At 44.5% G+C, this 23,514-nt stretch overlaps 2 protein-coding genes across 3 annotated transcripts in view; one reads left to right on the plus strand and one right to left on the minus strand.

The window, feature by feature from the left end:
* Positions 1-54: 54 nt before the first annotated feature.
* COIL (coilin) lies at positions 55-10,300 on the minus strand. Of its 2 annotated transcripts, none has more exons than XM_066616871.1 (7): positions 10,127-10,300; positions 6,232-7,366; positions 5,111-5,197; positions 3,403-3,450; positions 2,253-2,322; positions 1,602-1,690; positions 55-293 (listed from the first exon to the last, which is right to left on the minus strand). In XM_066616871.1, the coding sequence occupies exons 1-7, from the start codon at positions 10,291-10,293 to the stop codon at positions 204-206; spliced, it is 1,686 nt and encodes a 561-aa protein (XP_066472968.1). In that variant the 5' UTR covers positions 10,294-10,300; the 3' UTR covers positions 55-203. The 2 variants fall into 2 exon arrangements, with proteins under 2 accessions (XP_066472968.1, XP_066472967.1); XM_066616870.1 differs by having other exon boundaries at positions 10,025-10,300.
* Positions 10,301-18,965: 8,665 nt separating this feature from the next.
* Positions 18,966-23,514, plus strand: part of SCPEP1 (serine carboxypeptidase 1) — a 29,613-nt gene continuing 25,064 nt past the window's right edge. The window contains exon 1 of the mRNA XM_066614901.1: positions 18,966-19,065. Coding sequence (XP_066470998.1) covers positions 19,008-19,065 — 58 coding nt within the window. The 5' untranslated portion in view covers positions 18,966-19,007. The remainder of the gene's footprint in view (positions 19,066-23,514) is intronic.

A 23,514-nucleotide genomic window follows, 5' to 3' on the forward strand; every position in this document is an offset into this window, starting at 1 on the left:
AAGCTCTTTCAGTGTCAAATAAGAAGAGTGGTTTTAAAATAGACATTAAACAAATTAATATTTTAAAGTATGTACATGTATTTCCTTAGGACTCATTTCAGTTTAAAAATCCTTTACTAAAAAACCATATGCATATACCGTACTGTCTTCAGAACCAAAAGCTCTTCAAATTATTTACATACAGGACAATTCAAATTCACATTCTACAGATTTCCATTTTCAGTACTTGATTCAATATTAGGAGGATCAACTATTAGTCTTGGCTCAATCAATGCATCCCAGGTTTCCATTATCTAAAGGGAGGAAAAAAGTGTTAAGAGTCAACGTGGGTACAGTAAAAGAAGTACATGCAATTTCACCTCCACTACACTTTTCTGATACTAGAAAAACATTTATCAAAACACACATTTCTCCAAGAGAGAACAACTGAATAAGAGCATTGTACAGTATAATACAAAGGAGGAAGGCAAATAAGCCTTTCTTTGTTTCTCTCTGTGGTACACTACAGATAAAGAGAAAAGGGGGAAAAACTGCATTCTAAGTCGGTATAAAGCTAATATGAAAAGCAACTCTAGTTGCTGTTTAACAAACTGAGGGGAATAGATTAAACATTTTAAATAATATTTTGTAACTCAAAGGATATACATCTATATAACAATAGTTTTAGCATTTAAAGAGTTTGTACACTGCCCTTCAACTGACAAACACCTTACAACAAAAAAGGTGGTGGGGGTCTCAGTTAATGAAAAATGATCTGTCTTTCTCACTGTCCATGTATATATGAAACTTAAGAAGGAAAGAAGGAAAGAAGGAAAGACATGGAGAATATGCCTCAAGGGCTTCTCCTCTATTACAGGGCAACAGTTCTGTGGCCTCTGAGGAGGGGAGAGAGATACAGATGGGGCCTCGGTATAAATAACGGATAATCAAACCTGCGATTTTCAGCCCCCTTCATCTTCAAAGGGTAGGATTTCAGAAGGATTTTCTGAAGCACGCAGAGACATGGCGCATCCACCCACTGCCTCTGCCGGCTTTAGAATGGCCCAGGGAGGCAAAAAAAAATGCAACTTCCAGTTTCCTGAGGGAAACCAGAATTTACTTTTTTGCCATATAAGGTATTCTGAGGCCCAGGGGAGTGCCTGAGAGCTTCCCGAGCCTCAGAATGCCTAATATGGTGAAAAAAACATAGCTTCTGGTTTCACTTAGGAAAAATTGAGTCTGGCTCAACACAGGTCCAGGGGAGGAGGCATGGCATAGGGAGGGAGTGGAACGGGATGATCCTGAGCCCTATGTCGGGCTACACAGCCCAACACAAGACTCTTCTATTCTGCACCAGCTCAAGAGCCACTGCAGAACTGAGTAGCCCCATTGGGGGGCTACTTCCCTTACTCGGCAGGAAAAGGATGAAAGTCCCCTTCTCCCTAGGAGGTGGCAGTGGCTGGCCAGGGTGTGTTGGATGCTGTAGCAGCCATTTTGGCACTGGGGGAGCCCTGCGCTCTGGACAGCTCAGGACTGGGCTGCCTGTTACCCCCTATGAAAACAGGTGGTAATAAGTTGTCAGAAGATTTTGAAAAGGAAACTGCTGCAAAGTGCCACCATACCTTTCTTTCCTGAGAGACTGCATACTCGATTGTTTCAGCTCCATCTGCAGACTGGTAAACCAGATCAAATTTCCCTGGCTCTTTTGCCACTAAAACACCCACAACAAAACAATAAAAACACTGTTAAAATACATCACAGAAGGCTTTGGTACTCATAATGCCCCTGGGAGTTGCAAGATTGAAGTCCATATACAGGCATGCCCCCTTATCCACAGGGGTTCGATTCTGGAATCCCCCATGGGTAGCTGAAACTGTGGATATGAGCGAACACCCTGGAGGGCTTCCCCAGGCCTCCCGATGCCTTATAAGTCATTTAAAAGTCACTTCTGGTTTCTCTGCTGGACCACAAGTCACTTTTTTTTTTTAATCACAGAGCTCAGTTTGAGCTTGGCAGAGACCGGGGATGGAGATCCTCGTCTTTGCTAAGCTCAGAGGCTCCTCTGAAGGCGAGGCAAACTGAGCTCCCCTTGCCACTGGAGGGAGTGTGTGCACTGGGGGCGCTCTGCACCCGATCCGTGAATAAGTGAATTCACGGATGTGGCCCCCCGTAGTTAATGTGCAACAAAAGCCAGAATAAAACTGGTAAGAAATAGTTAGATTTAAAGGAATGATGTGCTCATATTTTCATGTTCAACTCTGCATAATGCTTACCTGATGAAAAAGAAAGAATTTCAAGTTCTAGTTGTTTGTTGGTGGGATTCCAATTGACAATTTTTCCTTCCTTAGAAAAAGGAGAGGGGACACAGGGTTAAAAGTGGCTGTTACTGGGACAAGTGTTTCTGCTACAGCAAATCTGATACTTTTTTCAATACTGTTTGTGCGTTTCTAGTTTCTAACACAGGGGTGTCAAACATAAGGCACGGGGGCCGGATATGGCCTGCAGAAGCTTTCTGGCTCTCAGGCTCTCGTCTGCTGAGCAGTGCTGTGGCGTTACTGCTGAAAGGGCAGCCCAAGTGAAAATTGGACTCTCTCATATCTTGAAATATGATCAAGATTTGTGTATTTTCTCTTTTTTTTTTTTTGCAGCAAATGAGTTCCTAAGTAAGAAAAAAGTGCTTATTTTTGATTATGACCTGTTTAATGACATCAATTCCTGCCTAATGACATCACTTCCAGCCCTCAGCAAGCATCATGAATGCTATTCGGCCCTTGGTATGAAACAAGTTTGACACCCCTGTTCTAACATTTAGTCACACTCTAGTATGATGGGGCAAGTCTGTTGTCAATAGCAGGATCACCAGAGAAAGGCAGCAGGTGTAGTCCACATTCAACATATCCGTTACCACAGAGGGAAGTAAATACTTAGCTATAATTAAGCATAGGTTCTTCAGGCCAACCAAGGGATTTTTCCAAGATCAATCATGTTGAGGTTTTTGCTTTTTAGACAGACCAACAAGGAAGGCACAAAGCAGAGAAACAAGAGAAGGCCACCTCAAGGTTCAGAGAATATAACCAACTGCCCAACTCATTTCTAGAATTATAAGTCTTTGTCTGGGATGGCTCTGATTCCAGACAGAACAGAACTATCTTCCACATCATCTTATCATGCCCGATAAGCATTTCATTGCTAGATTATGGACTGGAGGAGGTGAGGCTAAATACTGTACATAGTTGCTCAGCAAATTCTAGACTGAAGTGAGATTTCAACTGGAATCCTCTTGGCTCATGTCCAAGTCTTCTAATCACTATATCACATTAGCTTTCAGAACAAAAGTACTGAGGAACTTAAATACTAAAATAAAACACTTTTATTGATGATATAGTCATATCAAAATATACTTTAAGTAGTAAATAGTAATACCTTGTAATCGGATACTTCAGGAGTGTAATTTTCAGTTAGTTCCAGAAGCTGTTCAAAGATAAGAAGTAAGGTATGAGACATGCTTGTGTGATCTCAGTAGATTACATTTTTCAACTATGCCCTATCCCTCCATTGAGATTTACTGAGTAACCAACATTCTGGGTAGACAGCTTCTGGAATGTACCATGTTCAATCTGTCTTAACTACTTTTCAAGAAATTATTCTGATGTAAAACCCACCCATTAAGGACACAAAATTGAATCGGGGCAGATAACTGAACCCAGAGAGCATAGTGTAAAAGGGAGAACAAGGAACTTCAAAATATCCATATGAAAAAAGATCATACATATATAGACCAATTAATTATTCTTAAAGGATCTTAGCTGACCCAGGTGGCAGGAGAGGGGCTATGGTTTACCTTTGCATGCAGTAAGATCCCACCACTCTTGTAGCATCCTGTGTTAAAGTAACTCAGGTGAAACAGCTAGAGAACCATAAGAACTGTGGCTAATGCCAGTAGACAGTATTGGGCAAGGTGGCCCAATCTTCTGACTTCACACAAGATCCACCTAATCCTCAAGAGCTGTTGGTTATAATTGCTTGTCAGGGGTTCTCAAACTTCTCATGAGTAGAACTCCCAAGGTAAGACTTTGTGGGGGAGGGGGCGAGGGCAGTGACACAATCCCCAGGATCATGTTGCTAACAGGGACGAAAGGGGGTGCTTTTACTTACAGAGGGCTGCTACACTATTCAGAAGTTGCAGGAAGCCCCATGTAGCCCTTCACAGGGCTCCCGAGTCTTAGAATGTTGAAATAAGTCACCGCAAACCACTTCCTAGTTGCAATCACAAACCAGAAGGAGTGTGCGATCAATTTTTTCCAACATTCTAAGACTTGACAAGTCCTACGCAGGACTGTGTGGGGCTCCCCACCACTCTTAGACATTGCAGCAGCCCTATAAGTAAAAGCACCCCCCAACCCCCCATTAGTAACACAATCCAGGCGATCACATTGCTGCTTCTCCCCTTCTTCCACCCCTTAAGGGGCCAGAGACAGTGTTCCATGAGCTGGAGTACTTAAATTATGTGTGTTTGCACAGGAAGGTGGTATCTCTTCCTGCCTCCCTCTCCAGGATCTTTTCTCACAGGGCATTACCTGCCCACTTAGGAGCCACTGACTTAAGCAGTTTTAAAACTGAATTTGGACCATGTAAGAAATGATGTCAAAAGCATCAACCTTCTTGTCCCTCCCATCTGTTCTTGGTTTAGGAAACCTAATTTTTTTTTTTAGCAAGTGATGGTCTTGCTAAAGCTTTTCATTATCCAATTTGATATGCACATATTTAAGTAATGTGCCTGAGTATTTGTGAAGGCTTCTTCCTAGTTTCTTTCAATCATTATATTATATGCACATATCCTTTTGTTTAAACAAAGCTGATGGACAGAAAAACCCCAACTTAATCTACCCAAGTAAGCATGCTCTCTTTGAAGAATCACAATTTCTTTAATTAACAGCATCACAAACTCAAAAGGTTAGTGCTAGAACTAAGGTAATATCATATGTTTATTTTAACTTGCATTCCTCTCAATGAAAAAAACTAACATAGTTTAACTCCACCCAACAATTTCCTGCCAACGGTATTAGAGTTTCATATTCTGGTATAGTTGTGTAGCTGAAACATAACACAAAAGTGTTTTAATATTTTATACCTTAAAAGCAATTCTCTCTCCTACTTGTGGAGGGGCAGCTAATAGAGGAAGTGTGCTATAGTCCTTCTTTGGAGCCTCTGGTGAATTCTGTGGAACAATAAGACTTTATGAGTAAAGATTAACAAACCCAATAAAAAATATTCACATAGCAAAAAAAAAAAAAGAATTTTAAAATTCATATAAGGAACAAAAATGCAAGTTGTAAGTCATTGGTAATGTGTTAGAATGGTTTTAGCTGGGAGATGTTGGTGACCACAAGCAGTGTCCTATCATTTTCCCTATGGAACCTGTCTTGTAGTAGGTTGTCTCCGAGTACCAGTGTGGTCCTGCCAAAGTGATTCTTCACTTTCTTGGGTGAATATTGTAATTTTAAAGATTATTATTAACCTTATGAGAGTTGTGTGCTAAACTGGAACAAATGTGGTGGGAGCATTTGGCTTGCTATAGATCAGGGTCGCCAAATTGAGTTACGCCTGAATAATTATTCTGGGTGCAGTGCAGTGGTGGTGAAACCTTACCATTCCACCATGCAGCCAGAAGTTTTCACGCCCGGATCATGTCCAGGGGCCCACAGCACACCCCTCTGCAGGCGAGGGGAGCTTGCTACCCTCACCTCCAGAGGGGCTTCTGAACTTCTGTCCATGGTCTCTGCCAGGCTCAGATGGAGCTTGGCAGCTGAAAACAGTATTTCCGGTTTCATGGAGAAACTAGAAGTGACTTTTTTAATGATATGTGTTAATATGCTTTTATCTGTTTTAAACTATGTTTTTAATCTGTTTTAACCTGTTGTAAGCCACCTTGAGTCCCTTTGGGGAGAAAGGCGGGGTAAAAATAAAGTTATTGTTATTATTAGCTGGACTAGATGGGCCTATGGCCTGATCCAGTGGGGCTGTTCTTATGTTTTAGAAGGCATCAGGAGGCCTGGAGAAGCCCTGGAGGGATAAGGGGACATGCCTGTAATACAGCATACGATGGAAGAAAGTTTCAACTACCTGTAGCTACAGGTTTTGTTAACAACTATTCCTTTAATGCTGTGATTTATTCTTATTGAACAATGTCCAGGCACCAAATATATGAAATATCACAGAAGACAAAAGCAAGTAGTACTCACTGTCACTCACCTGGATAATAACTGAAGTGTTTGTTGCTGCTTCATTTAACTGCTGCTGCTTTTGACGTTCACCATTGTAATTATAGAAGAAGTTAGTACCTTCTCCTCTCCCTCTTCCTCGCCCCCTGACCATCCCACGACACCCACGCACCCTTGGTCCTCTCCAGAACGCATTTTCTCCTCTCCCACGACCCCTTCCAGGGTTGCTGGGGCTTGTAGTTGGCCCAGAAGTGTCACTTGGCAGTTTATCACCATTTCCTGCTGCAGACTGTACAGCGTTTGTCTTGGGTTTCTTAACAGTGCAAGCATCTGATTCTGAACTATCAGATTCTGAAGAGGAGGTTTTAAGCTTGCTCTTTGAAATGCAACTTGCCCCAGTCCCTTGGTTATTATGGGGCAGGTTCTTTTTCAGGTTACTGCTTTGCTGCTCCTCTTCCTTTCCTGGACTAGAATCAGAATCTGAACTAGAAGATGGGCTCGCAGACTTGCTAATATTTGGTGCCTTACAAGAGCTTCTATTTTTAGGTTCAGCAGCAAGTTTACCAGCAGGAGTAGATTTTGTTCGAGACTCCAGTTGTGATTTGTTTGTGTCCAGTGTTGCCACTTTAGTTTTATGTGGGAGTTTCTGTTTGATGTCTGTCGTGTTATCATCACTGTCAGATGATGAAGTGGAAGATTCACTAGAGGTTTCACCTGTCTTTGTTTTGGACTGCGGTTTTGTGTTTTTTGCTGTGCATTTTTGGCCAAGACCCGAAGGAAAAGGTTTGTTGGTTTTTGTGTCCAGTGTTCGTGCTTTTGGCTTCTGTTTGGCTCTCTCTGCCTTTTCCTGCTCAGCTCTTTTTTTAAGTTTCTTGGAATGAGAAGTATTGTCAGCAGTCGTATTATCTGCAGTACAATTTCTTTCAGTTACTACTTTTTCCTTTTTCTTAAGTTTCTTAAGTTCCTGAATGTTCTCTTCCCGATTTGAAAGATGCTCAATGGTACATTTACTCTTCTTTCTTTTCCTGTACTCTTCATCCTCACTACTGGATTCCTCTGCCTCCAACTTCTGCCGGTGCCGTTTTCTTTCTTTTTTTGATAGGCGAGTGAAACCATTAGCAGTTTTCTCATAACTGTCCTCTTCAGTAACCTCTTCCAACCTGACTCTGTCAAGGCAACACATAAGAGAGAACTATGATAATGGCATTATGTGCAGGCAGCTCTTCACTTATGCAGGGGGTTGTGTTCCCAGAAATCTGAACATATATTAAATCGATGCAGCTGGTATAGGTTAGGAGAAAAGTCATGGAAAACTCGTGCTGATGACTGGAAAGCTTCTGCTTTCCCAAGATGGCATAGGGGGAAGGTTAAAGAAGGATACAACTGGGAGTAGCTACTGATGTCGATGGCTGAGAAAGGGATGATGAAAATAAAAACACCAGGAAGGAAACAGATAAAAGCAGTAAGCAGAAGCTTTGTGAATGGATATTCTCTCTCTCTTTTTTAATCTTCTGACTTTAGTGGAGATCCCCCCCCCCCCCGGTCAAACAGAAAACTGCTGGCATCTAACATGGTTGCTTGTTAGCAACTAATTAGCAGTCAACTGCATTATTCTAAAACTTGCCAGGGGAAATTAGTCTTCTGGTATTAGTTTACAAATTGTGTTATTTCAAAAACAGGCAAATTAAGACCATGCTAACTGAGAGCTTCCTGTACATATTAATGTTCTAAAAGCAAAATACTTCTCTCCACAAGTTCTGAGCACTTGCAAGTCTTTCACCTGGAGCAGGAAAGCACTGCTACTCCAGTTTCCAACCTCCATATATCTAAAAGTGTGACTAGACTACAGCACAGCCACATACAAGTTGCATGCATGTAAGCTCCTTTCAGATGTTTATAAGCCAAAATCTGCATTACTTGATACAATTTCAATGCTACAAAAACATCACATATTTTAACCATAGATGAATTGAGGTGAAAAGGGAAGGGAATAACATAACACAACTAAATGATTTAAAAGAAATCTCTTGAAGTACCATTTGCTCAGGAAAGCATGTCATTTAGACCAAGTCTAAGCACAAAGCGAGGTCTCTGATCCAGTGTAAAAACTAGTCAGGCAGATAAAATGCTCTCTTTTCCAGGACATGTCCTCTTTTTAAACCTTGTGCTCTGGAAAAGAAATGTCCTCCTTTTCCCTGAGCGGACCCCTCCAGGCAGTGCATAGCCTTCTTGTAACTAATAAATTATACATAATATAGTATTAAATTTAATAATATGCAATATAGCATTTAAATCAACAGCATGGAATCAATATACAAATGTTTTTAAATTTTATTTTGTCATGTCCTACACTTGGATGTCCTACATTTTGGGGTGCCTTGTCCTCTTTTGTGGTTATGACATCTGGTCACCCTGTATTCAGGTCTTTGGATAAGCGTACACACCAGTGCTTCTCAACATTTGTCCTCGACTGTACCACTGCACAAAGTCCACCTATTCTAAGTAGCACTGGAAGTAACAGGCAATGATAACATTGCAAGTTACTTCTGGGTTGGGATGCCAGATGTGATGTGATCAACAGGGTGGATGGGAGGGCTTTAATGAGTACCGAAAAGCATGCTTTGGAGCTCTGCTTGCCAAGCCTCCTGCTGCTGTTCATTGTGCTGTGTTCCTGGTCTCACTGCTGGACAGCAGGGGTCCAGTGTGATCAGATGCCATAACCACAAAAAAGGACAAGGCACCCCAAAATGTAAGCCATGACAAAATAAAAGCTAAATACCCCTTGTATATGGATTTCCCCTTGTATACCAGGTAGATGGGACTCGTTAGCCTGGGAAGGCAGCTCATCTGAGAGAAGGAAAACTCTGATCCCAAACCTCTGCTGCCTTGCGGCTACATCCAGTTATGGAAAAGGCTTCAGGAGTCAACCTCGAGGCAAAATCCGGAGCCGGAGTCCCTGAGGCAGTTCATGGCTGAACACAGTCACGTTCTGGCAACTCCTGCGACGCCGCTGGAACCAACCGTATTGGCTTCTGCCTTTCCATTGGACCTTTTCAGCGACGTGGAGAGGGGGTATTTGCTGTATGGGTAACAGTCTATCCTCCATATCTACTTTACCCAGGCTTCGCGCACTGGACACTCTGTTCCAGAACACTATTCAGAGTGCGATACCATAGTCTTCCGAGACTGAAGGATGCCAACAAGAGATATGGATTTCATATGGTTAATTTAAACACTATTAAATCTAAAACCATATTACATATAATTTATTAATTACAACAAGGCTCTGCGCTGCCTGCTCACAGGGAAGAGGAAGACTTTTGAGTTCTTTTCCAGGACAGGAGGCTAAAAAAAGAGGACATGTCCCAGAAAAAAGAGGCCATCTGGTCACCCTGCTCAAGCACCACCAGGCACCACCTCAAGTACCACTGGTGGTACCCGTACCACTGGTTGGGAAGCACAGGGGCACCCAGGTCAGGACCCTAGACAGTGGCCACTATCTCGATTAAGTGGCTACAACCCTATCCGCACTTCCCTGCGATTAAGCCCCACTGACAACAATGGGGCTTTCTTCCAAGTAGACACACATAGGCGTGGGCTCTAACAGCCCCATCCTGTGCTTGTCTACTCAGAAGTCCCATGAGAGTCAGGGGGGCTTACTCCCAGGAAAGTATGCGCAGGAGACGGCTGTCGATGCCCTTCATTAGGGGGCCTCAGCCCCTCCCCTCCCCCAGCCCATGCCCCCCAGCCCCTCCCCTCCCCCAGCCCGCGCCACCTCCAGCCCCTCCCCTCCCCAGCCCGCGCCCCCAGCGGCGGGGGCGCACCGGAGGGAGTCGTTGTCGCGCACCAGCCGGGCGCTCTCGGTGGGCGGCAGCAGCGCCCCCTGGAGGAAGAGGCTGAGCCTGGCGCGGCGGCTGAAGCCGAACCTCTCGCGGATGACGCTGATGAGGTCCGTGACGAGCCGCACCTGGCGGGGCTCCAGCAGCAGCCAGCAGAGCGCGCAGGCCGGGCTCCCCGGGGGCGGGTAGTCGAACAGCAGCCGCAGGCGCACCGGAGCTTCGCAGCCTGCCGCGGCGGCGGTAGTGGCCGCCATCTTGAGAAATCGCTACGGCGCGCCGCGTTGGACAAGAGAAGTGAAAGCGCGAGAGAAGCACGCAGCAGAACTCGCGATATCCGCCACCTTGAGGGGAATTTAAAAAAAAAAAATCGCTACGGCGTGCCGCGTAGGACAAGAAAGGTGAAAGCGCGAGAGAAGGAAGCGGGACTTACAGCGGCACGCTCTCTATCGCCCCCTGGTGGGCACAGCGTCGAATTGCCGCTCTGAAGGCGCGAGGCGAAAGACGTAAGACGACAATGGATGGGGTGATGCGCTGTGCAGGACAGGGGCTACTGATTGAAACGCAATAGACTGTCTAGTCTCGTGAAGGCACGTGCGTGGCAGGGTTCAAAGGCGGGGAGGATCTGCATGCTGAATGCTGCTGGTCTCTGTTTTTCTGATCTTCCACCTTACCTGTGATTTTTTTAATCAGCCCTCTGACAGGCAGAAATTCAACAGGTGAAGTGTTGCATGACAGCATCTTGCCCTGATCATGCCCCTCCACTAGCTTTCTTGGTAGTGCTGAGGCTGCAGTCCTATAAGCAGCCTCTCCCTCTCTAGGCTCTCAGGCTGCAATCCTACACACACTTTCCTGGGAGTAAACCCCACTGAACACAATAGGACTTACTTCTGAGAACCTAAGAAGAGCCCCACTGAATCAGGCCATAGGGGCCCATCTTTCTAGTCCAGCTTCCTGCATTCCACAGTGGTCCACCAAATGCACACAAGACAACAAGAGACCCGCATCCCGGTGCCACCCCTTGCATCTGGCATAGGATTGTTGTGCCCTCAAAGAGGAGCTCTTGGTCAAAGAAGGGCACAAAGGGTGGTGTACATGGCACAGGCAGCTTCTCGCTTCTCACAATACTTAAGGCAAAATATTGTATTAAATATTCTCTCAGAATTCTTATATTTGCAGGTGTATTCTGGCCCCCAAGAGAATCTCCACATGCAAACACCCACTTGGAATCTCTCCCTCACCACCCCAACAGAGGAAGCAAGCAGAATGCACCCCACACTGGTAAGCAAATGGGGGCGGGGGGATGAGAGAGAATCCCATGCTGCAATGTACTGATGCTACATCTCCCTCTTGAGGGCCCAATCTATCCAGTTTTCCAGTGCTGGTGCTGCAGTACCAATGGGGCATGCACTGCTTTCCTGTGTTGGGGAAGCAGTCAAAGAGGCCTCCTCAAGGTTTGGAAACATTTGTTCCCTTACCTTGAGGCTGCACTGCAGCTACACTGGTGCTGGGAAATTGGATAGGATTGGGTCCTGTGTCTCTACTCCCGCCCTAATTCTGACCCTCTGGAATTATTTATTTATTTATTTATTTATTTATTCTCATGACACAGCTGTCAGTTCTTTAATTGGACTTGGTGCTAATTACTAGTTGAGCCCCACCCAGGGGCCTAGGACGTGGTAATATATTTGCAAATAACATGTGCCAGACCAAGCAGGGTAGCTTTTTGAATTTGACCCATAGTAATTCTGTTAATGTTCAGATGTTTTAAATGTAATTCAAGCAGTTTTGGGACTGCACCTAATGTGCCAATCACCACTGGGATGACCACTGCTGATTTGCACCATAATCTTTGGATTTCTACTTTTAAATCCAGATATTGGCTGATTTTTTTCTTGTTCTTTTTCATCAATCCTACCATTGCCAGGTATTTCTGTATCAATGATGGTCACTTTATTTTCTTCTGTATTACTGTAATAATAATAAAATAATAATAAACTTTATTTATATCCCGCCCTTCTCCCTAAAGGGACCCAGGGCGGCTAACAACATATAAAAAACACATTTAAAAACATAAATTAAGACAAATAGCAGATAAAAACATTAAAAACACATTAACAGCAACCTTAAAAAACAGTAATCAGATTAAAAGACAGAATAAAAAGAGTACAAAAGAGCAAGTTACAGAGGAATCAAGCCTGTAAAAACTACAAAATGTGTAAAAAATGTTAAAAAGGCCAAAGAATCAGAAGGCTTGTGTAAACAGCAGTGTCTTCAGGCCTCGCCGGAAACTCTCAAGAGAGGGAGCCATTCTCAAGTCAAGGGGAAGGGAGTTCCATAATATTGGTGTCACTACCGAGAAGGCCCTATTTCTTGCAGCCGCCCCCCGGACCTCCTTGGGTGACGGCACTTGTAAAAAGGCCTTCTCTGATTACCTGAGAGGGCAAGCCGGATTGTACAGGAGTAGGCGGTCTCTAAGATATCCTGGCCCAGAGCAGTATAGGGCTTTAAAGGTCAAAACCAGCACCTTGAATTGGGCCCGGAAACGAATGGGCAGCCAATGTAGCCCCCGGAGAAGCGGACTAACAGAGTCAAACCGCCTAGCTCCAGTGACCACACGGGCTGCCGCATTCTGCACTAATTGCAGTTTCCGAACCGTCTTCAGGGGCAGCCCCACATAGAGCGCGTTACAATAATCTAACCTCGATGTCACCGTGGCATGGATCACCGTGGCCAGGTCTGCACGATCCAAGTACAGCCGCAGCTGGCGCACCAGCCGAAGCTGAGCGAAGGCCCCCCTAGCCACAGCCGCCACCTGGGAATCCAGGAGCAGCTGCGAGTCCAGGAGGACCCCCAAGCTGCGAACCTGCTCCTTCAGAGGGAGTGCAACCCCATTCAGAGCAAGCCGATAATCCAGCACCTGCATTGAGGATTTCCGAACCAGGAGAGCCTCTGTCTTATCCGAATTTAATTTCAGCTTGTTAGCCCCCATCCAGATCCTCACTGCTTCCAGACAGCACTCCAGGCCCTCAACCGCCACCCTGGAGTCTGGAGGAAAGGAGAGATAGAGCTGGGTGTCATCAGCATATTGATGACACCTCACTCCAAACCCCCGGATGACCTCTCCCAGCGGTTTCATGTAGATATTAAATAGCATGGGGGACAGAATTGAACCCTGCGGCACCCCGCACCTCAAAGGCCAGGGTGTCGAACAGGCATCCCCCAGCACCACCATCTGGGACCGACCCTCCAAGTAGGAGCGGAACCACCGCAAAACAGTGCCTCCAACTCCCAACTCGGCCAGTCGGCCCAGAAGGATACCATGGTCGATGATATTGAAAGCCGCCGAGAGGTCCAGCAGGACCAACAGGGACGCACTCCCCCTGTCCAGTCCACGGCGTAGGTCATCCACCAAGGCGACCAAGGCAGTTTCCGTTCCGAAGCCCGGCCTGAAACCAGATTGAAAAGGATCCAGATAATCCGCTTCATCCAAGACCCTCTGGAGTTGGGTCACCACCCCCCGCTCAATTACCTTGCCCAGAAACGGGATGTTGGAGACTGGCCGGTAGTTATTCAACACAGTGGAATCCAGGGAGGGCTTTTTCAGGAGGGGGCGAACCACCGCCCGCTTCAAGGCGAGCGGCAACGTCCCCTCCACCAAGGAAGAATTGACCACCCTCCCCGTCCACTCAGCCAGTCCCCCCTGGGCAGCTCTAATCAGCCAAGCTGGGCAAGGGTCAAACAGGCAGGCAGACGGCCTCACACTCCAAAGGAGTCTGTCCACATCCTCAGGCTGCACAAGCTGAAAAGAATCCCACAACACTGGACAAGCAGTTGCCAAGGGGACATCATCAGACATTGTCAATGTGGCATCCAAGTCGCGACGAATACGATCGATTTTATCTGCAAAGTATTGGGCAAACACGTCGCAGCGGCTGACCGCTGATCAGTAAAATACTGATTTTACAAAACTTACTTACAAAATTCAGTTAAGCATGGTTCATACCATTAATACAATTAATTGATACTTTGGACATTCAACTTTATCAATTTTTGAACAAATAACTTATACATAACTCATACATATGCGCATGATGTATGCAATAGTATAGAATACTCAAATATTTTTGTAATTTATCTTCTTTTCCCTCTCTCTTTTTTTTGACATAGCTTATTTTCCCTGTGCAATTGCTTTGCTGCTTTTTTCTGTATTTTGTATTGTCTTCAATGTATTTTTTGTCACTAAAAAAACTAAAATTTTAATTAATTAATTTAATTAAAATTAAGTGGTGAAAAACTCCTTCACTATTTCACAAATGGCTGTAGATCATCATTTCTTTGCTGAACTTCTTTGAATTTGAATTTCTTTGCTGAAATTCGCTGAACTGAAGGATGGATTTTGCTTCTGAATAAACAAATTATTATTATTATTATTAACAGTATTTATATACCGCTTTTCAACAAATGTAGGATTGCATTACATTGATAAGTAGAATTGCATTGCACAGTAGGATTGCATTGTTAAGGGCAAGAATGAAAGAGTTTCACAAATGGTTATAAGTTAGGAAAAGACTAGTGAGGCACCAGGTGAGAAACAGCAAGTGTTTTAGGTTATAATTGTTAGAGCAGTTGCACAGTTCAAAGAAAGTTTATTTAGGACCCAGTCCTATCCAACTTTCCAGCTCTGATACAGCTGCAATACAGCCCTGAGGAGGCCTCTAGGACTGCCTTCCCACTGCAGGATGCAGTACACATCCCGTTGGCACAGCTGCATCATCACTGGAAAGTTGGATAGGATTGGGCCCTAACTTGCACACTGCAGCACCTGTTTGCACAATTCATTCAATTAGCAGTAACAAATAATTATGTGAGAGAGCTTTCATATTCTGACTTGCATATTGTCTCTTGGTTTCTCTGGAAACCAAGATGGTAGCAGCTAGTTTGTAGTTTATTGTGGTCTGTTCAGAATTGAGAAGCAATGACATAGGCTTGGCATCAGAGGTCAGCCAAATCAAGCACTGGCCAATTGTCAAAGCTCGTGAGACTGCCTGCCTAGCTAGGCAACCGTGAACCATCAGTACATGTGGGAGTGTGATTGTGGGACAGATGGACAGGTGGATTGTGGGATTTAGGGGACAGGTGGGAATTCCATAGGAGAGTATAAGGCTTGAATTTTAAGGATGCACTTTCACACTCTTTTGATGTGCAGGAAAAGCATTATCCCCTAGTAATATCTGCAAATCAGGCAGTTTCTTAAAGAATAGGAGCAGGGATGGGTGGAAAAGTGGCTAACCCTAATGATAACTAAGTCAGGGCCATCTGGTCAAAGGTTTAAATTGAGAGCTTATACACAGTATCTCCCAAGGAACACACTGACCTACCTTATGGCAATGGCACACAAGCAAACATTGACAATGACAGTGAGTAAGACATTGTTTAGACTGACTACAAAATATTTAGATGAAGAGAGACTCTGTGGCTGCATGAAAATGTGCAAACAACCTTCTATAGTTTTAGGGCCAGACAGTGGTCCTTGTCTGATAGGGCGTTCGCTTCTTCCAGAGTGTGTCACATGAGAATTGGTTATCTGTGTGGAATTTTCTGAGATAATTGCCATCTGTTTGGCTTTCTTTGGTGTGTGTGTGTGTTGAGGACCTTCTCCTGTGCCTTGTCTGACAGCTGGAAATGAACAACCAGATCATACAAAGAATTAAGAGTAAGTTGTCAAGAGTTAAGAATCAAGATAAGTAGGTTTAGGTGAACCTGATTCTGCACAGGATCAAGCTGCAAACCTGTGAAACTTAGGGGGGAGGCTGTAGTAGCCCAGTGGTGCTACAGTAGCCCCTTTGTTTGTGAGGAAAGCTTTGCCTCTCAGGTGAGGTGGCCATTCACAAGCTTGGCAGTCGTACTTTCTCGTCTACCTGTAGCCTGATTGTGTTTTCAACAGTGTGGGTATCAGTTTGAACTTGAACTGAGGAATGCCATTATGTGCTTGCTTGTCAACTAGCTAGGGATATGGCTTTGTCTGAAAAATACGATGGTTGATTAATGGAAAGGCTGAATTTTCCTTAATTATGGCTCTAGCCCTTGGAATGACCTACCCATTAGAGTTTGGAGCAGGGATAGACAGATAAGGAGGAGGGATTTTTGCTTTTTGAATTTGGAAAGCAGCAGAAGCCTCCTAGTTCTTACTTTTACTCCAAGAGGCTTTACTTTTAGTCGGTTTCCCCTCATAAAACAGATTTCCTCCTCATAGAAAACTAGTATGTCAGGGAGAAGGATTCTAGCCTAACCACCTCTGTGACACGCTAGATCTCTATGGGCTGAGTCTTCTGTGTGATGAAACATTGTCATGTGAGCTTCTGCTGCAGTTGGCTGAAGGTTAGAGAGATTTCTGAGATCATTGTTAGTAAGATCATAGTATCAGGCTCCAGCTGCCAGGCCTGGGCTTTCTGTACCATTCTTGAGAGAGGCCTAGGCCAACAGCTACTTGTACAAATGTATGTTGCTTACATGACTTTAGTGGTGCTGCTTATAATGTATACTGTACATAGTGGGGTTTGCAAAAATATTAAACATGGTCTATTACAATTTATCATCCATTTTTCTGTCATGGTAATGGATTTGATTGCAAACACCCAGTCCATTCTTCCCTTGGCTTGCGTCACATATATCCATTTCTCCTCCCCTTGACCTGTCAAAAGCCCTTCTTCCCTCAGGTTACCTGGCTATAGGCCAGGGGTCCCCAAACTTTCAACTGCCAGGGTCATATTGCTTAATCTTGTTCTTATGGTGGACTGGAGCAGACCAACTGGTAGATATGTTGGAGATGGAGGCAAAAGCATGTACTGTACAGGCATGAGGAAAATACACAAATGTGCTAAAGCATACATGCTTTGTGAGTGAACAATATGCAGGGGGCATAGCACATGTGCAGTCCCAACTACAACACCACACCTATTAACAAATTTTTGGTGCCTGGAAAACACAAACGACAGCCCCTTGCCAATTCCAATCTCATGAGCCATCACTGGACTATCCTCCCACCCCAAATTATTTCTGTGTATGCTCCTGCTCCTCAGGGAAAACCAGGCCAGTGAGCTGTGAGTTGACTGGCAGTGACTGAAACAAATCTAAATATTTGACTGTGGGCCTAATCCTACCCAAATTTCCAGCACCAGGGCAGCGCAGTGGAGTACCTAAGTAAGGGAACAAATGTTCCCATACCTTGAGGAGGTCTCCAAGATTGCCTCCTGAGCACAGAAAGCAGTGCATACCCCATTGGCACAGCAGCACCGGCACTGGAAAATTGGATAGGATTGGGTCCTGTGTCAGTAATCAACAAATTGCCTCCATCCTCCAACCACACAGGAAATAGTATTCAACACAGTGCTAGAATACTATGTAACTCATTATAAGAACATAAGAACAGCCCCACTGGATTAGGCCATAGGCCCATCTAGTCCAGCTTCCTGTATCTCACAGTGGCCCACCAAATTCCCCAGGGAGCACACCACATAACAAGAGACCTGCATCCTGGTGCCCTCCCTTGCATTGGCATTCTGACATAGCCCATTTCTAAAATCAGGAGGTTGCACATACACATCATGGCTTGTAACCCATAATGGATTTTTCCTCCAGAAACTTGTCCAATCCCCTTTTAAAGGCATCCAGGCCAGATGCCGTCACCACATCCTGCGGCAAGGAGTTCCACAGACGAACCACATGCTGAGTAAAGAAATATTTTCTTTTGTTTGTCCTAGCCCTCCCAACACTCAATTTTAGTGGTTGTCCCCTGGTTCTGGTGTTATGTGAGAGTGTAAAGAGCATCTCTCTATCCACTTTATCCTTCCCATGCATAATTTTGTATGTCTCAATCATGTCCCCCCTCAGGCGTCTCTTTTCTAGGCTCAAGAGGCCCAAACACCGTAGCCTTTCCTCTTAGGGAAGGTGCCCCAGCCCAGTAATAATCTTAGTTGCTCTCTTTTGAACCTTTTCCATTTCCACTATATCCTTTTTGAGATGAGGCGACCAGAGCTGGACACAATACTCCAGGTGTAGCCTTACCATCGATTTGTACAACGGCATTATAATATTAGCCGTTTTGTTCTCAATACCTTTCCTAATGATCCCAAGCATAGAATTGGCCTTCTTCACTGCACATTGGGTCGACACTTTAATCGACCTGTCCACTACCACCCCAAGATCTCTATCCTGATCTGTCACAGACAGCTCAGAACCCATCAGCCTATATGTGAAGTTTTGATTTTTTTGCCCCAATGTGCATGACTTTACACTTACTGACATTGAAACGCATCTGCCATTTTGCTGCCCATTCTGCCAGTTTGGAGAGATCCTTCTGGAGCTTCTCACAATCACTTCTGGTCTTCACCACTTGGAAAAGTTTGGTGTCATCTGCAAACTTAGCCACTTCACTGCTCAACCCTGTCTCCAGGTCATTTATGAAGAGGTTGAAGAGCACCGGTCCCACGACAGATCCTTGGGGCACACCGCTTTTCACCTCTCTCCATTGTGAAAATTGCCCATTGACACTCACTCTCTGTTTCCTGGTCTTCAACCAGGTCTCAATCCAGGAGAGGACCTGCAATTATCATTTGCATAATCAAATATCTGCCAGATTAATCAACACCATGCTTGAACATCATGTTCAAATCCCTCTGCTTAAATCCCTCTGTCACCTTCCTTATTTACAGTGTGAATTCTTTGTTCCTGTCCACAGTGATCATTATTATTAACTATTATTAACAGTATCATGTTTCGAAAGCTTTCAGGAACTATTAAAAATATTGGCTGCAGTTCCCAGCTGAGGAGCAAAGAGGGCGCCCCTGGGCAGGATATAGTTGTCAGTTCCCTTTATAACCAAAGTGCCACCACTGCCCTCATTCAAAAGCAGCTGATCAGATGTTGGTCATATGATTTCCACTCAGGAAATCACCTTCTTGTTGCAGAGATGTTGCCGAAACAAGTCGCTGCCGTGCTGCTGGTCTCTCTGGTGACTTTGAGTTCAGGTAGGTCTTGATGTGTGTGTGGGCCTTTCTCAGGAAGAAATCTATAAAGGGGCTTTCTGAAATCTTTGAAGAGAGACAGCTGCTGAATCCAGGGTCCAGTGGTTGGAAGTCCTGCACTTAGGTTTAAATTGAAAACCTTATGGATCCTCAATCCATGCCTGGAGAAACAGATTCTAATGATTCTTTCTGCCTGCCTGCCTGCCTTCCTTCCTTCCTTCTTCTGTATGCTTCGGCTGTTTTTGGAGACAGGCTTTTCTGAGGATCTGGTGCGTTGACTCAGAGCCCTGACCACCTGCAAGCTAAAACAGTTCCTCTTTCTTCTGATCATTTCTCGCCACCCTCCTCTCTGGGGGATGCAAAGCAAGATGGAACTCCTGAACTTGTCTGGGGACATTGTTCAGTGGGTGTGCATTGTCCTCCATACACCCTGGGCTGCTGCAGGGGCAGAAAGAGCAGCAACAACCCTTTCTTGCATCTTACTATGAAAAGTGTAGGGGTGCTGCTGTGCTCCTTTGGATCTGGTCACCCTCCTGTGTCCCTCTCTCAACAGCACTATTCATGTTGGGCAGCATAGCAATGCATTTGCTAAGCCATCATTTGTGGTGGGGGGGGGACTTTCCTTGAGACAGACCCTTTGATTCTGGATGTTAAGCTGTGATCCTGAGCATACTGGTTGAGGTTGCAATTCTGTACTCACTTTCCTTGGAGTAAGCTGCATTGAACATGATAGGACTTGCTTTTGAGTAGACATGCATAGGATTGCGCTGTGAGAAAGTGAACTCAATGGGGTTTATTTTCCTAGCTGCATTAAGGATACAGATATGGCCAGTTCCATAAAATCAGGGGAGCTAAACTGGTTCCAGTCTGATCTTTACATATCTGGGCTGAAACGTGTTGTCTGATTCCCATAAGAAGACTGATTGTACTTATGTCATCGTGTGTTCCATTTAAGGGCCAAAGACAACTTTTAAGAGCAACCTGAAATACAAGGGTGATTCATACATTACAGTGCATCAAGATAATAGTATCTGATTACAAGGAAAATAATAGGTGCAACATATAATTAAGCAATAAGAAACTCAATACCTTTTTAATGTAGGCAAAAAAGTCTTCCCAAGAAACAGGTGAGACTTCTCTTGCTACCCCATGACCTTTTAAAAATGTGTTTATGCTCATATATGGCAGAATCAAGCTTAGGTCTAGTGTACCGAGAGTGCGCTCTTAGATGTGCAGTGCTTTGTGACCTGTAGTTCACATTGGGGCTGGCATTGCCAGTATAACTTGTCATGATTCATGAGCACTTTGAGAATGCCTTTGTCTTCCACTTGAAAGTAACATTAAAGTTAATAAGCATCTGAGTTGAGATGCAGTGGTGTTTTTCTTTGGCACTTTAGATAAAAGGGAAGTGCTTAGTTCCTTTAAGGACAGGAAGGGGCCTGCTTTTCCCCCATTAAGCATGAACCAAATTGAAAAGGGACAGAGGCAGGCTTCTGAGAGTGAAAGCTCTGTGTGTTTGCAGGACCTGGGCTGTGAGGTCATGATCCTTCACATTTAAGACCACATTTATGTGGCAAGAAAACCCACTGAACAAAACACAGTGAGACTTACTTTTGCATAAATATGTATAGATCATATGCACATCTTTTACACTCCTAGGGGCAGGGTTGCCACTCCACCCCCCCTAGACTTTAAAACTAGCTGCACTATAGGCAGAAATTTAACAGGGGCACTTGTTCGAAGCTCAGAACGCTATTCAGCTCTCTATGAGCCAGAAAGCTCATTGGGTTCTGTGGGCCAATCATTATCTCTCAACCTAACCTGCCTCAGAGGGTTACAAGGACAAAATGGAGAGAAGGGAGAACTGTGTATACTGCCCTGAGCTCCTGGGAGGATGTGGATGATAACATACAGCACCTGTCGAATTTCTTCCCAAGGAGCTGTTAGAAGCCAGGAGAAAAAAAGGGATGACCACATTTTCTGAAAGCAGTGCATTCTCCACCCATCTGTAGGTAGAGAGGTTGTGATACTGAAACTGTCCACTCCCAGAGATGTTGCACTGACCTGAATAAGGTGCAATTGCATAAGTTGTTGGCAGACTCCGTCCTACAGCTTTTGTCACTTTCTTCCCAATAAGAGAGTCTGTTTGGATGACATGTAAGAAACCCAGAGAGATGCTTGCATGAATTATTTTCTATGCTTGTATTTATCAAGCTACAGGCTGTGGTTGGTGTTGCCAGGCTGCTGCAATTTGGAGATCATGCCTGTCTCTTTAACTGGTCCATAGCTGCCAATGAGGACATCATAGTGACTTCTCCACTCTGTCCATGTAACTAACTGTTCCCTTCTACCTGCTGGGGAAAGCAGGGTGGGTAAGAGGCCTAGGGAAGGGGTGAACTGAAGGCCTGAGAAAGAGAAGCAGGGTTTCCAGGTAGTCTGCTGGTAGTTTTCATCATTGAGCATCATGATCCTTAAGGACAGGTTCCTTAGGCTGCAATCCTATGCACATTTTCCAGGGAGCAAGCCCCATTGAAGACAATAGGCTTTACTTCAGAGTGAACATGCATAGGATTGCTCTGTCAGTCACCATGGGATGCCAACAAGAAAATACCAGCCATTTCACTGTAGGCCCACAAACAGTCCCAGCTAATTAGATACAAAAGAGGCTGGGTGAGAAAAGCCAGCCTCTTCTACACAATTATCAAAAATTCAAGAGTTTGGTCCTGCCTTGTGCCTCTTCATTGCACCTATGCTTGTGTACTCAGCTCAGCTCTAAGAACCATTGTGTTCATTAAAGCTTGTATCAAGGTAAGCATTCTTTGGGTTGTAGTTGTAGTAATCTCCTACTTAGCATTCTTCATGCTTTTGGAAGATAGGAAAGAAGCTACATGTATTCGTATGCCCCAATGAAATAGGCAGAGTTTATCCAAAGTAACCATGCTTAGGATCAGGAGATGTTGTGCAATATCTGGGCCTTTCCCAGTTTGAAGAGACACTTTGCCAACAGTCTGAGGCTAAGAGGCAAAGAGGCAAAGAAGGAAGGCCCATAGCCAGGGAGACAGACCAGGGACAGACTGCACTTGCTCCCGGTGTAGAAGGGATTGTCACTCCCGGATTGGCCTTTTCAGCCACACTAGACGCTGTGCCAGAACCACCTTTCAGAGCGCGATACCATAGTCTTTCGAGACTGAAGGTTGCCAATACTGTTGTGCAATAAAACACTCTCCTTCTTCTCTCTAAATGATACCTCCAAAAATTCTGGCATAAGATAAGAATGAACATGATAAACATATAGCCCAGAGGTGGACTATTTTCATTCATGTTCCTGCCAAGGAAAGTAGGAGGCTGTTTTTGCCTCTCTGTTCCTCTCAGTGTCAATGGACTGTCTGGCTCCAGGCTGAGAACTGGCTACTCGGCCTCATTCAATGTTCATGTTCATGCCCACTGCTGAAAACTGCTTCACAGAAATTTCGGAGGCAATACCACTGCTAATTGAGCAAGAGGCACTTTTTCAAGTGGGTGCTCCTCTTTTTAGCAAGGGGAGAGTAACTGGCCCACCTCACCCCAGCAGTGTCTTTTCTAGTGGCTTTCTGCTGGTGTTCTTTTTGCATCCTTTTAGATTGTGAGCCCTTTTGGGACAGGGAGCCATTAGTTGTTTTTCTCTGTAAACCGCTTTGTGAACTTTTAGTTGCAAAGCGGTATATAAATACTGTTAATAATAATAATAATAATAATAATACCTTGAGAGGAGTTCCTGTGTGTGTGTGTGTGAACAGTGGCGTCATTAGGGTTTGCATAACCCGGTGCAGGAGGCCAGCAAGTCACCCCCATGATGCCCCTTCTTCCATGCAGTGGGTGGGGTAATGACCTGGATTGTGGGCATGGTGATGTACCATTGCCCCGCCCCACTGGTTTTTTGGCTATACCTTTAGAGAGAACACAGATATTTCAGAGTGTTTTATTTAATTGCATTCTGCTGTAAATTACACATGGAATGGTATATAACTTGATGGTGTTATTTCTACAAACCACAATTTTAGGGATTTTGGTCACTAGTGGTGTCACTCCCCCGGGTGTCACCTTACTAACACCTTATTGGTTCCATGTTGTGACTTAATAACATCTCATTGGCTCTTTGAAGAAGAGGTCTCATTAATCTGTTCTGAATTAAAGAAATGTATTTTTTTGTTGCATAAGACGTTGCATTTTTGTTTTCCGGTATTTTGGCCATAACCTTTAATAGAATGGAGATATTTCACTCCTGCTCTTTGCATTGTATTCTGCTGTAAAATACGCATAAAATGGTATATAACATGATTCCTGTTATTCTTAAAAACCATGATTTTAGCAATTTTGGTCACTAGTGCATGTCACCACCCCGGTGCAGCCTGCACCCCCCCCCCCAGCGATACCACTGTATGTGAAACCAAATAGGCCATGTGCCTTTAAGTG

This window comes from Tiliqua scincoides, chromosome 2 (assembly GCF_035046505.1).
Source record: "Tiliqua scincoides isolate rTilSci1 chromosome 2, rTilSci1.hap2, whole genome shotgun sequence".
Taxonomy (NCBI): domain Eukaryota; kingdom Metazoa; phylum Chordata; class Lepidosauria; order Squamata; family Scincidae; genus Tiliqua; species Tiliqua scincoides.

What these genes read in the sequence shown, in the direction of transcription:
- COIL (XM_066616870.1), bottom strand. Translation starts at nt 10,293, where the DNA reads ATGGCGGCCACTACCGCCGCCGCGGCAGGCTGCGAAGCTCCGGTGCGC. An exon ending in GAGAGAGAATTGCTTTTAAG is followed by an intron (nt 3,451 to 5,110) that starts GTATAAAATATT and finishes ATCTTTGAACAG; the next exon opens with CTTCTGGAACTAACTGAAAA. An exon ending in CAGTCTCTCAGGAAAGAAAG is followed by an intron (nt 294 to 1,601) that starts GTATGGTGGCAC and finishes TCCTCCCTTTAG; the next exon opens with ATAATGGAAACCTGGGATGC.